Source organism: Ursus americanus, chromosome 14 (assembly GCF_024610735.1).
Source record: "Ursus americanus isolate L20-20 chromosome 14, mUrsAme1.1.p, whole genome shotgun sequence".
In the NCBI taxonomy this organism is placed as follows: Eukaryota; Metazoa; Chordata; class Mammalia; order Carnivora; family Ursidae; genus Ursus; species Ursus americanus.
In genome coordinates, this window is record NC_142140.1 from 64,171,162 (window position 1) to 64,187,566 (window position 16,405).

General features: G+C 43.4%; 2 protein-coding genes across 8 annotated transcripts in view; one reads left to right on the plus strand and one right to left on the minus strand.

Moving 5' to 3' along the window:
• The window catches only part of STX8 (syntaxin 8), a 247,999-nt gene extending 246,413 nt beyond the window's left edge, over window positions 1-1,586 (minus strand). For 3 of the 6 annotated variants that reach the window (XM_045797261.2, XM_087867611.1, XM_087867613.1), the window contains exon 1: window positions 1,472-1,585. In XM_045797261.2, coding sequence (XP_045653217.1) covers window positions 1,472-1,488 — 17 coding nt within the window. In that variant the 5' untranslated portion in view covers window positions 1,489-1,585. Of the gene's footprint in view, window positions 1-1,471 lie in introns of all 6 variants that reach the window. The other 3 variants (XM_045797258.2, XM_087867609.1, XM_087867610.1) reach the window with 3 other exon arrangements.
• Window positions 1,587-2,231: 645 nt separating this feature from the next.
• Window positions 2,232-16,405, plus strand: part of CFAP52 (cilia and flagella associated protein 52) — a 39,905-nt gene continuing 25,731 nt past the window's right edge. For both annotated transcript variants that reach the window (XM_045797255.2, XM_045797253.2), the window contains exons 1-4: window positions 2,232-2,346; window positions 8,855-9,054; window positions 9,490-9,626; window positions 14,697-14,825. In XM_045797255.2, the coding sequence (XP_045653211.1) occupies window positions 2,277-2,346; window positions 8,855-9,054; window positions 9,490-9,626; window positions 14,697-14,825 (536 nt within the window). In that variant the 5' untranslated portion in view covers window positions 2,232-2,276. The remainder of the gene's footprint in view (window positions 2,347-8,854; window positions 9,055-9,489; window positions 9,627-14,696; window positions 14,826-16,405) is intronic.

Genomic DNA, 16,405 nt, shown 5'->3' on the forward strand with positions numbered 1-16,405 from the left:
GCTGAGATGCTGAGCGTAGTTCCCAGGGAAGGAGCTGGGGGGAGCACTTCCGCTGACTGGGAGGTGCAATGTCTCTATGACAGCTTGCTGCAAAACAAATGCTGAATGCTATTTTTGCTTTCCCCGTTTTTTTCATAAGCGCAAAAATGCTCTTCTGAATTCTTTTGGTTAGCAAAAACAGATACTAAGGTAAGTCTTTCGTAAAAGCAAAGTGGCCTAATGTGAAGTCTCAAGAAGCCGGAGATACTTGTACATTTTATTTATTTATTTATTTATTTATTTATTTAAATATATATAAATAATTTATATATTATAATTTTATATAAATATTTAAATGCAATATATAATATATAGATATAATATATAATAAATATATATCAATATATAATAAATATATCAATATATAATAAATGCATATTATATAAACTAATGTTTTCATTTGAAAAATCAATAATGCCTATTATTCCAAATGATAGAGTTGAAGATGTGGGGTTCTTTTTCTCTGCAAATTTTCAGTATTTATTAAATTTTCTAAGTGTTAAAATTAGGTGGAAAAAAATTAGCGTTAAATCAAGTGAGCCACTGGCCCAGGTCGCCTAAATCCCAGGCAGTGCTAACTTTGATCCTGCAACCCATTCTCCTAAGAGCCGCCTGCAACTTAAACAATTATAAATTATAACAAAAATATTAACAAGAACTTCATAACGCTATAATATGCTTTTAATCATGAAACCAAAAGAACTCCAGTCCTTCATGCCGTAGCAGTATGTTCCTTAGGATCAGAACTTGTGTCCTTTCATCATTCAGTCCTTGGGACTTCATTGTTGAAGGAACGACCCTTACCAGCTTTTTTTTTTTTTTACTGCAGACCTGCGGCAGTAGCAACAGCCTACACGATACGGACTCAGGTAAGGGTTAAATGCCTTACAAACAAATGCGTAATTTCCCTCCCAGATTCCTCTAACTTTTTGAAGGGCCCACAAGATCTAGGTCTTAGTGCCAACTGGTTACTAACTGGCGGGTGACCGTGGATTCTGAACCTCGGTTTCTCCGCCTGAGAAGTAAGAGGGGGAACGTGCCCACATGGACCGGCATTCCACAGAAAGGTGACTTGGACTTCACTTTCCCGGGAGTCCAGGGAAGCCTGCACCAACCAGCTCAGCAGCCAGGACGCGCGGGAAATCCCCGCGGCCAGCCAGATACAGCCGAGAAAGCCTAAAAGCATGTTTCCAGGATTCGGTACTAGCCGTCGACTCCCCGGAGTCCGCCCAGTTCCCCACCCGGGCCACCGCTCCGAGCACCGAGTGTGGCGGGACGCGGCACGGCCCCCCTGAGCACTGGAAGGGGCCTCGCTGCCCCTCCCCTCACCCTGAAAGACTCCCCCGGCCCCAGAGCCTGGCTAGCGTTAGCTGCCCGGAAGCCCGGCCTCCCCCGCGGACCCTCGGCGCTGCCGCCCTCACCCGGGGCTCACCAGGGGTCCGGGGCCATCGTGCAGTCTCCGCCCGCCTTCGGACACTTCCTGCTCGCGGCAGCTGACTACGGCGGCCCGCGCGGCTCATACCCCGCGGTTCGGCCCGGGCGCGACCGGAACCCGGAGCTTGTCAGGGGAGCGTGCACTGGGGCCTCAAAAGGATGATCAAAAAAGGGAAGCGGCCCCCAGGGAACATTAGGTTGGAACAATCTCATCTAATTTGCTCCCACTGAGAGATGCGAACAGCCCGGCGCAATTAAAATAAAATTGTTGGACAAAAATCTAAGCATTTTCCCGCGAAGGTGGGAGCATCTCAAGACCTCCAGCAGTTACCAGAAATTTCATCCTGCGTCAAACAAAAAATGAAAACAAAACTGGACTGTGGGCATAGTTGCCCAACTGCATAAATTTACTAAAACTCAAAGTGAATTTTATATGTAAAGTGATACCTCAATAAAGCTTAAATTCCTTTCAATCCTGCTTCAAACAAGGGACCCAAAGAAGTGGTCATTATATATTATTTTATAGCAGCCTTCCTTAAATGACACTCACTGTTTGATTCTATAGTTACGATAAAAGTCACAGACGCTTTCCGTGGAGGGAAAGCGTGCACTCAGTGCCCCTAAATTTCCAGGGAAACGGGAAGGAAAAGAAACCCTCCTGTTTTTGCAGCGCGAGCTCTGGGCGCCGCCGCCGGCAGTCCGCGCTGGCGTGGGCCTGGTGCGCATGCGCACGTCCGTTACCATACCGACCAGGAGACGCTGCGCCAGCGGAGGCCGAGAGGAGAGAGCCCAGTCTCCTGGGGATGGAGAACCAAGTTTCGCTCAAAGCCGAGGTGGCCGAGCTGGAGCTTGAGGCTGTCATCGGCTTCAACGGTGAGGCCTCGAGCGTGTCTGGGCTGGGCGGTTTGCAAGCCCCGGGGACGAGTAGTGCAAACAGGGACCGTGGGACGCCGAGTGGCACACGGAAGGCAGCGCGGGACACTGGCCGGGCCAAGCTCTCTCCTGCCCCAAAGCCCTGGGGAGTCACTTCCTCGCTCGAAGCCTCAAGGACTGGGATGGTTTCGCAGCACCTAAAAGGGACAAGGGCCTCCTCCCCGGGCTGGAGCGTGAGTAGGGTGGCCGTAACCCTTCTCCCTCTGGTCAGCTCTGCCTTGGCCCTAAGCCCCCGCGCCGCCCCCAAAGCTGCCCGACCCTCGGTAACCGCGGGATTGCAAAGTCCGGGCCGGCCCCTGGGACCAAGAAACTGCTAGAATCCCAGCTGTCCCCAGTCCGAACGTGGGTGTGAGCAGCCGCTTTAGGGGATGGTCTTGTCCCCTAACCCTAGAAGAACTCTTCATGGTGAGGATTTCAGACCCCGATAAAAGGCGGAGAGGACGCCAGCGGGACCTGAAGGGGAGAGATGCTCGGGTCGGGGGAGGCCTGCTGGTTCTGCTCACCTCTTATTTAGGAGGGACAGTTATTTTGAACATTAAGGGGGAAGTGCTCTTTGAGGTTGTGTGTGAAGGATGGAAACAAGCGATGCGTTGCACTTTAGAAAAACCAAACTTTCTTTTTTTCTAAGTGCGTCGTGTTGCCTGAAAGTTTTAACATTGTAGTAATGCAGATGCAGAACAAAGACTAAAATTTCAGACACATTTCTGGGACTTGGATCTTGACTCTTCGTTTTTAGTTCAATAGTTTCTGATAGAAAAGTGGGCGCTTAGTGCATCTGAGAAGTCGGCCATCTTTACCGCCGGTGACAAGGTCATTGGTAAAGGGAGTGAGTGACCTCCGAGTGCAGAGGGTCACACTAGTGACCAGTGCAGAGCTGCAAACACAGAGCTCTGCAACTGAGTTCATGCTGTTTCGCCGAGCTCTAAGAGTAAATATGGGGTCCATTATATTCCACGGCCATGACAGAGTTTAGCTTTCACGCGGAAACGAATTAGAAGCCAGTGCAAAGCCCCTTTTCTCATTTTGACACTAGAACTCCTTGGAGAATTACATTGCAGTTTATGAATTTTAACTTAAGGGTGTAAACGTGTAATAGCCCTTGACTGTTGTAAGTATTGTATTTTGACAGGAATTTATTGTTTAAACAAACCAAATATAGTTGTACTGCTTATGAAAACATTTTTTAAAGCTATAGTTATTAAGAATTTGGTATTGGTACAAGAATAGCCACCATTTATCGATTGACTGGAGTAGATAAGCCCTTGATTATCCTGTCATGCAAAGAGTTTCTAAACCAGAAACACCAACAATAAAGCAATAGATCAAGGGTCTGCCAGCTATAGCCTTTGGGCCAAATCTGGCCCTCTGCTCGGATTTTTTTTTTTTTTTAAGAATTTATTAATTTTTTGACAGAGATAGAGACAGCCAGCGAGAGAGGGAACACAAGCAGGGGGAGTGGGAGAGGAAGAAGCAGGCTCAGAGCGGAGGAGCCTGATGTGGGGCTCCACCTGATAACGCCAGGATCACACCCTGAGCCGAAGGCAGACACTTAACCGCTGTGCCACCGAGGCGCCCCTCTGCTCGGATTTTAAATAAAGTTTTATTGGAACCCAGCCATGTGCATGTGTTTATATATTGTCTATGGCTGCTTTTACACTATAGTAGCATACTCTGGTAACTGTGGCCCATAAAATATTTACTATTTGCTGACCCCTGAAATAGATAAGAGGTAAAGAAATATAAATGGCTACTAGCTCAAAATGCTAAAACAACAAAACAAACAAAAACAAAAACCCAAACAAACAAAAACCCTGCTATTAAAACAATGACTCTTTTTTCTCAGACTGGCAAAGCTACAAATAGGGATAATAGCAAGGTGAGAATAACAAATGGTTCTCAATTACTAGTGTCAGAAGAATAAATTTTACAACCTTTTGAAAGAGTTTTATGATTTTTAATGAGGATAATCTTTGGGTTCCAAAATTTGAATCACTTATTCAAGTTTCCAAAAAGTCATATACTGTGGGATGCACTGTGGTATTGTGTATCATAGCCTAAATAACAGAGGAAACCGAAATGTCCATTGGTAAGAACTTGGTTTTAAAAAACTATTCCCAAGCACCTGGGTGGCTCAGTCAGTTAAGCATCTGCCTTCCGCTCAGGTCATGATCTCAGGGTCCTGGGATTGAGCCCTGCGTCGGGCTCCCCGCTCAGCAGAGAGCCTGCTTCTCCCTCTGCCTGCAGCTCCCCCTGCTTGTGCTCTCTTGCTCTATGTGTGTCAAATAAATAAATAAAATCTTTAAAAAAAAATTGTAGTCCAGAAATGTTTTGGAATTAGACAGAGGTGGTAGTTGTAGGACAGTGTGAATGTACTAACTACCACTGGATTATCCACTTCAAAATGGTTTATTTTGTTACATGAATTTCACCCCCATAAATTATTTTTAAAATTCTAGTCCTTTTTTTTTAAGATTATTTATTTATTTATTTATTTATTTATTTATTTGACAGAGAGAGAGAGAGAGAGAGAGAACAAGCTGGGGGAGCAGCAGGCAGAGAGAGAGGGAAAAGCAGGCTCCCAGCTGAGCAGGGAGCCCGATGTGGGGCTGGGTCCCTGGACCCTGGGGTCATGACCTGAGCCAAAGGAAGACACTTAACCAACTGAGCCACCCAGGCGCCCCAAAATTATAGTCCTTTTGTACAACAAAATACTACATAACCCTTCAGGAAAATGAGAGATCTATAGGGAAATAACAAGGAAAGATGTCAAAGATATATTAGGTGTAAAATGCAATTTGCCCAATAGTATGTATGGGATGAGCCTATTATAGTTTAAGTAAAGTGTGTGTGTGTGTGTGTGTGTGTGTGTGTGTGTGTGAGAGAGAGAGAGAGAGAGAGACAGAAGGATAGAGAGAGAGAGAGAGGTGGGGAGCAGTGGGGGTGAGTATATATGGAGAAAAGAGGGAAATGTATTCATTCTAGGGGACATGTGTGATTTTGGCTATTCAGCATCCAGATATCCTTTTATTTGAGGAGAATCCCAAGATGGGCAAGAGGGGTTTCTGCTGCCTTTGCTCAGGTCTTAAAAGGGGCAGATGCTTCCTCCCCTAACTCCTCGGCAGCCAGTTTGGAGACCCGTGACATCATCAGCTCAGGGTGCAAAGTTCCCACCCAGAGCTTCCTCTCTTCAGGAGTGTGGCCTAAGAGCAGAGTACTTGCCTTGGGCATGGAGCGGGCTCGGAAGGAGAATTCCTTCATTTGTCTCTTGTCGCCTCAGTCTCGCCTACCTGCTTGCTTACTGGTCCTGCCCCTTTTTCAAGTGTGATTTTCCATACTTCCTACCAGTTCTGTGAGCTGTTTGTATTCCTTCCACGAAATTATTTTTCCTGTTAAGTTATGCCAGAAATGACCTTTCTTGTTTGCTACCAAGAGCCCTAATTATTAAATGCAAAGAAAATAAATCTGAAGAAATGCACATCTGCATGTTAATTTAACAGTGTTTTACTGTGGGCAGGGGATATTACAGGGCTCTTTCACTTTTATCGTAAAACAGTTCAACAGAAGTTTAGAAGGCCACAATAAATACCGAGTATTGCATGCAGAATTAGCAAATTTTCATAATTTTTCTTATTTGAGTTACTTTTTTTAAGAAAAAAAATTCACTTTTTAAGTCCTCTCTCCTGTCACACTATCCTATCCTTTCTCCCTCTCTATGGGCAACCACTATCCTGAAGTTAATGTGTACTCTTTCTAGCTATGTTTTTAAATTTTACTGTACTGTACTGTACATTTACTGTGTAAAATGTTAAATATGCTATGTATAAACAATTTATAGTACAAAGTGGCATATTTCTATATTTTATATTTTATATTCTATATTCTATATTTTATATATATTTTATATATATATTTATATTTTTTATAATATTTTATTATTATTTTTATTTATTTTATTTATTATTTTTATTTATATATTTTATATATATATAATATATTTCTATATTTCTATATTTTATAGAAATATCATCCTGGACACATTCTGAAGCCTGCTTTTTTTTCTAAGATTTTATTTATTTATTTGACACAGAGAGAGAAAGCATAAGCAGGGACCTGCCGGCAGAGGGAGAGGGAGAAGCAGGCTCCCCGCAGAGCGTGGAGCCCGATGTGGGACTGGATCCCAGGACCCTGAGATCATGACCTGAGCCAAAGGCAGACGCTTAATGACTGAGCCACCCAGGCGCCCCATCAACCGATCACTAAAGTGTCACTTAAATGTCACTAAAAACTTTAGATTTTTAACATAACTGGATGAATATATGGGCCTTTGCTGTTAGGATTTGTTCTTTTTTTTTTTTTTAAGATTTTATTTATTTATTCGACAGAGATAGAGACAGCCAGCGAGAGAGGGAACACAAGCAAGGGGAGTGGGAGAGGAAGAAGCAGGCTCATAGCGGAGGAGCCTGATGTGGGGCTCGATCCCACAACGCTGGGATCACGCCCTGAGCCGAAGGCAGACGCTTAACCGCTGTGCCACCCAGGCGCCCCAGGATTTGTTCTTTTTGCGGCAAGATGAAGAAGTCATTTGCTACAACTCGTGTTCACGTTAAGTCTTGTTTGTCACTGTTAGGTCCTTGATCTACCTGAAACGTATTGTTTGTGGATGGTGTGAAGTTGGGTCTAATTTTACTTTCTCCATATGGATAGCCATATGATTGCTTATAAGGTAACTGCAGCTGAATATATATATATATGAATAGATCACTCCCAAAGACACATACCTTAGTCTTTTGAGAGCCTCCTGCATGAAAAAGGAATGATCTCAATTAAAGCAAGAGAAATCATTTATTCAATAAATATATTTGGCAATTGGAGCAAAAAAAAATCTGTTTAGCTACTGGAATCACATTATGCACCAAAATAAATTCTAGAGGGAGTTAAATGTAAAAGATGATTTCATTAAAAGACCAGAAGACAATATTAATAAATATTTATGATTCTTTTGATGGAGTAGGAAATAGCCACAGAACGATTTTTTTTTAAATTTATTCGACAGAGAGAGAGACAGCCAGCGAGAGAGGGAACACAAGCAGGGGGAGTGGGAGAGGAAGAAGCAGGCTCCCAGCGGAGGAGCCTGATGTGGGGCTCGATCCCGTAACGCTGGGATCACGCCCTAAGCCGAAGGCAGACGCTTAACCAGGCGCCCCACAGAATGATTTTAAAATACCCAGGAATCACTGTACTAAGAAATGTGTGAGATCTTTATGAGGAAAAATTGAAAATGCCACTGGAAACCCTGAAGGGAGACTTCATGGAAAAATATATCCCGCTTTTAGAAAGGAGATCGAATGTATTATTATAAAAATTATTTTTCCTTGATCTACACATTGAATACCATTCCACTTGAAATGACTTTTAACTCATCAAGCTGACTTTACAGTTTATATTGTAAAATAGTATCAGGCACAACCCAAAAAAATTCTGACCCAAAGTTGAGCGATAATGAAGGACTTTGGTCTATTTCGTATTAAAACATATAACAAAGGTTTGTAATTCTTGAGATGGTTCTTGCAAATACCTGGAGGATGTGGGGGGGGGTCTCACACTGAGAGAGCTTGGTGATTCTTTAGATCGCCTGGTGCTGCCTTAGAACCAAATTATCTTTACCAAACTTCTGCCCCGAGGGAGTGAATTCACGTTCTCCGGGTGCACTCAGGAAGTCCTGCTTCTCAGCATTACTAACGTGGCCCTTGGGGACTTGGTCTCCAGCAGTGAGTTTGCTGCACCGGCATCAGCGTCTCTTGAGAGCTTGTCAGAAATGCAGCATCTCAGCCCCTTTCCAGACCTCAGATCCAAATCTTCATTTTAACCGGATCCCCTGGAGAGTTTATACACATTAGGTGCTGAGAAGTGATCCACGAAGCTGACCTTGTCGGTGGAATAAAATTACATACATTACCCCCCCACACACACACACAGAGCACATTTATTTTAGTTGAAATAAGGGTTATTCCAAAAGCGCTCTCTTTTGTATCCAACTTTTTAAAAATTAGCCACTTCTGCATTATTACTATTTTTTTTATTACTATTTTTTACATTTTTACTATTTAAAAAAAATTTTTTTAAGATTTTATTTATTTATTTGACAGAGCGCATAAGCACGGGGAGCAGCGGAGGGAGAGGGAGAAGCAGGCTCCCCACTAAACAGGGAGCCCCACATGGGGTTCGATCCCAGGACCCTGGGGTCATGACCTGAGCAGAAGGCAGACACTGAACCAACTGAGCCACCCAGGCACCCCTATTATTATTTTTTTTTTTTTTTGAGTAAGCTCCATACCTAACCTGGGGCTTGAATTCACACCCCAGAGATCAAGACTCACCCGCTCTGCTCTGCTTACCTTTTTTTTTTTTTTTTTTTTAATGATTACTCTTTTTAACCTCTCTCTTTCAGGACATGTGCCCACTGGCCTAAAATGCCATCCTGACCAGGAGCATGTGATCTACCCTCTGGGCTGCACAATCCTGATTCAGGCGATAAACACTCAGGAACAGAATTTCCTACACGGTCATGGCAACAATGTCTCCTGTGTGACCATCTCCAAGAGTGGGGTTTACCTAGCCTCTGGACAGGTCACGTTCATGGGCTTCAAGGTGAATGAGCTGAAAATAGCTCCCTGTAAATTGACAGAGAGGTGCCCCCACCCTGGAAAACCCACCCCCCTCTAGCTCAGCTCTGTGTTGGCACACATCCTTCCCCTCCCTCTTCTTCCTCTTGCCTCCTCTGTGAGCTCATCTTCATTCCCTGGGGCTGAGAATAAAGTGTTTTTGGTGTTCGCACCAGATCCTGCAGCTTGCTGGCTGATAATGCTAAGGAACCGAAAGTCCGTGCTTAGTTTATTTTGATTTTGATTTTTTTAGTCCCTGCTTAATTTAAAACCGTTGCCGGTTTCTTGCCTTGTGTTTGTAAGACAGGATCTAATTCCCAAAAAAAGTGCGATTACCGATTGTTTTCACCAAGACAAGGAGCTCTCCCCCCAGACTCTTCTGAAGCCGGTCTGTGATCTGACAGTATATTCTTGCCCCCAGGCAGACATCATTTTGTGGGATTATAAGAAAAGGGAGCTGATTGCCCGGCTGTCACTTCACAAGGGCAAAATCGAAGCATTGGCCTTCTCACCAAATGATTTGTACTTGGTATCACTTGGAGGCCCAGATGACGGAAGGTAATGAACTCAACACGTTTATTTCTGGATATGTCATGCACCCTCTCCTCCCTCCCCCCCCCCCCACCCGACATTCTCTGTTGGCCTGTCCCTATTCAGCTGTGTGTCATGTGAAAAGCCTATGGGAAAAATACCCCAGGGCTACAGTTCTCAACCATCAATGCGCATTGCAACCCACCAGGGAGCTTTATTTCCTATTTTTATTTATTCATTCATTCATTCGAGACAGACAGAGAGAGAGCACAAGCAGGGGGAGAGACAGAGGGAGAGGGAGAAGCTGACTCCCAGCTGAGCTGGGAGTCCAACATGGGGCTCGATCCCAGGACCTGAAGATTATGACCTGAGCCAAAGGCAGTCGCTTCACTGACTGAGCACGCAGGTGTCCCAGAGGAAATTTACGTTTGTGTGAAGTTATATCTTGACAGCCCTCTTACTAGAGAGCAAGTTGGCATTATGTTCACGAGACTCCCCCCGCCCCATCCTGTAAGCACGTATGCTTTCCCTGGGCCATCCCCATTTGAAGGTTTTTCATAAGACGTGTATCCAGAAATCAACCATTACCAGTCTCAGCTCAACTTGAAGGGGCCGCTCTCCATCCTGGGGACACGCTGGGATCACCTGAGGACATTTTGGAACAGCTGAGGCCTGGATCCCATCCCCAGAGATTCTCTAGAGCTCGGCAATCAGGCCGCCCCCACCCTAGCCCCTACCAGAGAGATGCCGGAAAGATGAACAGTCGCGGTGCGGGCAAGGAGGGTGGGGTTCTGCCCCCTGGTTTCACACAGGGGTCAGCCCTGAACCTGTGGGAGGGCACATCGGACACACCAGGCTTCTCCGCAGATGACGAGGAACAGAAAGGATGCCGGTAATCGCACTGGACATTCTACAGTATGTATGTACATAGATATATTTTTAAAAATATTTTGTAACCTGCTTGTGGAACTGTTTTGCATTACCATGTAATAGAACGTGAGTCTTGGTTTGGGGGAGAGTGTTTTACATTTTCATCTCAAATTTTATTTGTTAAAAATATTTTTTTCAAGTACAATGCACAGGGTTATATTCGCTTCAGGTGCACAATATAATGATTCAAAAGTTCTATACGTTATTGGGCCCTTGGGCTGCCTCCAGATCTGGGCTATTGTAAATAATGCCGCAGTAAACACAGGGGCACATGTATCTTTTTGAATTAGTGTTTTCATTTTCTTTGGGTAAATACCCAGGAATGGAATTACTGGATCGTAGAGTATTTCTATTTTTAACTTTCTGAGGACCCTCCATACTGTTTTCCCCAGTGGCTGCACCAGTTTGCATTCCCACCAACAGTGCAAGAGGGTTCCCCTTTCTCCACATCCTCGCCAACACCTGTTGTTTCTTGTCTTGTTGATTTTAGCCACGCTGACAGGTGTGAGATGCTATCTCGTTGTGGTTTTGACTTACATTTCCCTGATGATGAGTGATGTTGGGCATCTTTTCCTGTGTGTGTTGGCCATCTGTATATCTTTTCTGGAAAAATGTCTATTCAGATACTCTGCCCATTTTTTATTGTCTTTTTTTTTTTTTTTTTGGTGTTGAGTTATATAAGTTTTTTATATATTTTGGGCATTAATCCCTTATCAGATATGTCGTTTGCAAATACCTTCCCCCATTCAGTAGGTTGCCTTTCTGCTTTGTGGATGGTTTTCTTGTGTGCAAAAGTTTTTTTGTTTTGGTGTAGTCCCACTAGTTTAATTCTGCGTTTGTTTCCTTGCCAGGGGAGATGTATCTAGAAAATGTTTCTGCAGACAATGTCAAAGAAACTATTGCCTGTGTTTTCTTCGAGGATTTTTATGGATTCAGGTCGCACGTTTAGGTCTTCAGTATATTTTGAGTTTATTTTTGTGCAAGGTGTAAGAAAGTGGTCCAGTTTCATTCTTTTGCATGTAGCTGTCCAGTTTTCCAAATGCCATTTACTGAAGAGACTGTCTTTTCCCCCATTGTATATCCTTTTTAAAAAAATATTTTATTTGTTTATTTGACAAAGAGAGAGAGAGAGCACAAGCAGGGTGAATGGCAGGCAAAGGGAGAGGGAGAAGCAGCCTCTCCACTGAGCAGGGAGCCTGACGTGGGGCTCAATCCCAGGACTCTGGGATCATGATCTGAGCTGAAGGCAGATGCTTAACGGACCGAGCCACCCAGGCGCCCCACCCCAGTGGATATCCTTGCCTCCTTTGTCATAGGTTAATTGACCATAAACGTGCAAATTTATTTCTGGACTCTCTATTCTGTTCCATTGATCTCCATGTCTATGTCCCAGTACCATACTGTTTTTGATTACTACAGTTTGTAGTAATCTTGAAATCTGGAATTGGAATACCTCTACCTTTGTTCTTCCTTTTCAAAATTTCTTTGGCTGCTCAGGGTCTTTTGTGGTTCCATACATATATAAGGATTATTCTACTAATATGAAAAATGCTGGTATTTTGATTGCAATTGCATTAAATGTATAGATTGCTTTGAGTCTAATATGGACATTTTAAAAATGTTTGTTCTTCCAGTCCATGAGCATGGAATGTCTTTCCATTAGTTTGTGTCATCTTCAATTTCATTCATCAATGTTTTATAGTTTCCAGAGTACAGGTCTTTCACCTCCTTGGTTAAATTTGTTCCTAGGTATTTTATTCTTTTTGGTGCAATTGCAAATGGGATAGTTTTCTTAATTTCTCTCTCTGTTACTTCATTATTAGTGTAGAGAAACATATTTTCTGTATATTAATTTTGTATCCTGCTACCTTACTGAATTCATGTATCAGTTCTAGTAGTTTTTTGTTTTGTTTTGTTTTGTTTTGTTTTTTGTGGAGTCTTCAAGTTTTTCTATATATAATATCGTGTCATCTGCAAACAGTGACAGTTTAATTCTTCCTTACCAATTTGGATGCCTTTTTATTTCTTTTTCTTGTCTGATTGCTGTGGCTAGGACTTTCAGTACTATGCTGAATAATAGTGGTAAGAGAAGACATTCTTGTCTTGTTCCTGATTTTAGAGGAAAAGCTCTCAGCTTTTTACCATTAAGTGTGATATGTAAGCTGTAGATTTTTCATATATGGCCTTTATTATGTTGAGATATGTTCCCTCTAGACTTGCTTTGTTGAGCGTTTTTATCATGAATGGATGTTGTACTTTGTCAAATGCTTTCTCTGCATCTACTTTGCAGCTACCAATGCCATCCTCCCTGTGTGTTCATTCAGACATAGATCTTATTCTTTGCAATGACTGCATTGTATACCATTGGACAGATATGCTGAAATTTATTTGGCCTACTCACTATCTATGTCAGTGCGTTTTATTTGTTTTTAAATTTTAAACTTGTTTTGGAAAAATGGAAGCTATGCCATGTCCATGGTTTATAAAGAATAGATGTTGTCTGGCTATGCATAAGAATTCAGAATTCCTATCCCCTCCACCATGAAGAGTTCTCTCCAGGAGCAGTGGATTTTTTTTTATACCTTCATTGAGATGTATTTCACATACCATAAAATTCACCCATTTAGAGTATATGGCTGTAGGCTTTTAGGTAGAGTGGTTACTCAAGTGGGTTCATCCATCCGTCCTTCCTTCCTTCCCTCCTTCCTTCCTTCCTTCCTTCCTTCCTTCCTTCCTTCCTTCCTTCCCTCCTTCCTTCCTTTTGCTGAAATACTTCCCCAAAGACATTTTTTACATGTTGTGTAACCACCACCACAAACAACTGTAGGGCATTTTAAACACTCCAGAAAGAGACCCTCTGCCCATTAGCAGTCACCCCCCATTCCTGCTCCACCATTACCCTCTCAGCCCCAGGCAACCACTGTTCTACTTTCCATCTCTATAGATTTGCTTGCTCTCAGTGTCTCATGTAAGTGGAATAATATAATAGGTGGCCTTTTATAACTGTTTTTAATTGAGCATGTTTTCAAGGTTCATCCATACTGTGGCATGTATCAGTCCTTCATTCTTGTTAGTGTCCAATAATATTCCATGGTAGGGCTACACCACATTTTCTTCATCCATCAGTTGATGGGGCTGTGGGTCCTTCCCACTTTTAGGCTATTGTTCATAATGCTCTTATGAACATTCATGTACAAGATTTGGTGTGGATGTGTGTTTTCATTTCTCTTGGGCATGAGGTACTTGGTTTTAAGAGTTTCTTTTTTGGGGGGGATGATATGCCTCTCAAGTTTTCCACTTCAGATGATATCTATCAATTTCCTACTGAGAAAAAAGAAAAAAATATGGCTCTTACACTACCTTCTATCTCCCCATTCCTACCGATCTCGGTTCTACCTGGATTTTAGACCCCCCTGTGATAATACCTTCTTCATGGAGGAAATTTGGGAAACATAGCCAGGCATGTTTTTACATTAACAAGTAACATCTGCTTCCTTTTTCTTTAATATTTTGATTCAGATGTTCCCCAGCATTTTTAGTATTATTGTCTGAACACATTCCATTTAGGGCTAAGTTGTGTGATTGTACCCAGAAGGAAGGAAATAGAACCCAACGCAGTGCTTCTCCAGGTGTGGTCCCCAGACCAGCAGCATCAGCGTCACTGGGGACCTTTTAGAAAAGTGAAATCTCAGGGCTGCCCCAGACCTGCTGACTCAGAAGCTCTGGGGGGGAGTCCCAGCAGCCTCTAAGCAAGCCCTCCATGTGACCCTGGTACACGGTCACGTTTGGGAGCACTGCCTGACATCATCCTCTTCCTTGCACTGTTTTTTTCTGGAATACTTCTCCAAGGAAGTTTTTTTTACATGAGATAAATGGGTGGTAAACTTTTATGCCTTGCTTACCTGAAAATGTCTTTGTTTTAGCATCAGGCTTCACTGATGGGGTCACTTGTTTCTAGCCTCATTATCATTTTCCTTCAAAACCTTTGAAATGTCACCTGCTCGTCTCCTAACATCCAGTGTGATGCAGGAGACATCTGGGGATCAGTGTAATTCTTTCATTCCTTTTTTTTTTTCTTTCTTTCTTTCTAGAACCACTAAAAAAAGTGCTTCTCCTCTTGAGAGCCTGTCTCCCCCTGACTTTTTCGGTCCCTCTTTGTTTTGGCAGTGTGGTCGTGTGGAGCATAGCCAAGAGAGAAGCCATCTGTGGCAGTCCTGCGGCCGGCCTCAACGTGGGGAATGCCACCACAGTGATCTTCTCCAGGTGCCGGGATGAGATGTTTGTTACTGCTGGAAAGTATGTGTCTGCAGTCAGGGTTTTCAGAACTCCTAAATCACTATATATATTTGTTTGTGTGGAAAGCAAGGTCATTCCAATTGGGGGGAACCCAGTATTAGTCCTGTGAAATTACTTTACGTCCTAATTGGCATGATTTTGTAGTCCTTAAAAATCCTTCTAACAGAAAGTCTTTTAAAGATGGTTGTTTGAAAATTCTGTGCTTCCCACCGAGAAGGGCTCTGCTCTCCTGCTAAATTTATTTCAGGTTCCGGTCTGTTTGTGACCAATAACACACCATCTACAACGCATGCTCACAGAGCAATGTGCACAATCGCACGGATTCACTTACTGGTCGATGTTTCTTAGCACCTGCTCTTGATTTAGGTCTCCCGAAAGGATAGTTTGCAAATGCACTGCGCCGGGAAGCTTCAGATGTTTGGCTATTAGCCGTGTGAGATCATTTCCGGTAGAGTCAGCTCTTACCAGCTCATGGGGATCAAGCTGAAGGCCAGCATCTGTCTAACAGAAGACATTACCTTACAGATTCACCAATCGGGGCCCTGGCTGGAGTCTGAGGGGAAGGTCAAACCCGCACAAAAGCATCGTCTTTTATGCGGTGTACCAGTTCAAAGGTCCACACGCTGTGAACGTGGTACCGAAGTGCCTGTTGGATGGAACTGTCTTTTTTCGGGCCATCGATGGTCTCCCATCTGTAAAAGGCACACCCCATTGGCTACTTTTCCAGCCAGAGTAAAGACTTGCTGTCTGTCCACGCTTGTCCCGTCCCCTCCTTGTGATACGCAGCATGCATTTGTTCCGGGGCGAATTATGAGGACAGATTTATTTAGTGGCTGTGAAACTAGCAGGCTGAGTGGGAGCCAGCCCCTAAGGAGCGGATTTTATTAGAGCGCTCTGAGCCCGAAGCAGCTGGCCCTGTCCTACCCTGTCCTCCGAGGCCACTGGCGACCATGCAGTGTGTTCACTTCCTTTGGGTTTGCAGAGTGGCTTCACGAAGCCTTTGTATTATGGGTCCAGCTGCCTCTTGGCCGCCGCCTTAGCTGCGGGCATCAGCCCACTCTGATGCCCATGGGCAGCATTTCTCCAGGAGACAAAACTTGCACGGGAGTCCTTCACCCTCTGCTGCCGAAACTCTTTTTTTTTTTTTAGGACAATCTATACTCTAGATCTGCTTTAACTGCATATGACAATGATAACCGAGAACAAGGACTCTTAAGTAAGATTTCTGGTCTGGCACCCACAACATCCCCTGTGATGGTCCCAACTTCAGATATTCCATGATGTTGTCCCTCAAGAGAGATCCTCAAATTCCAATTTGACATCCAATGACATCTACCCGGAAGGCCACGGAGAAGCTGAGTTTTGTGGGTTTTTTTAATTTTGGAAGTGCTCAAAATAAGTATTCGAACAAGAGATAGATTTGTATTCAAATAAAGTATTCGAAATACTTATTGAACACTGACTATGTGCATAACTCTGGAGGCTAAGACACAAGGGAAAACCGAACTCGATTGATCTATTTTTAATTTGTAATTTTTTTAATTTTATTTTTTTAAAGTTGGTTTATTTACGTAATGTCT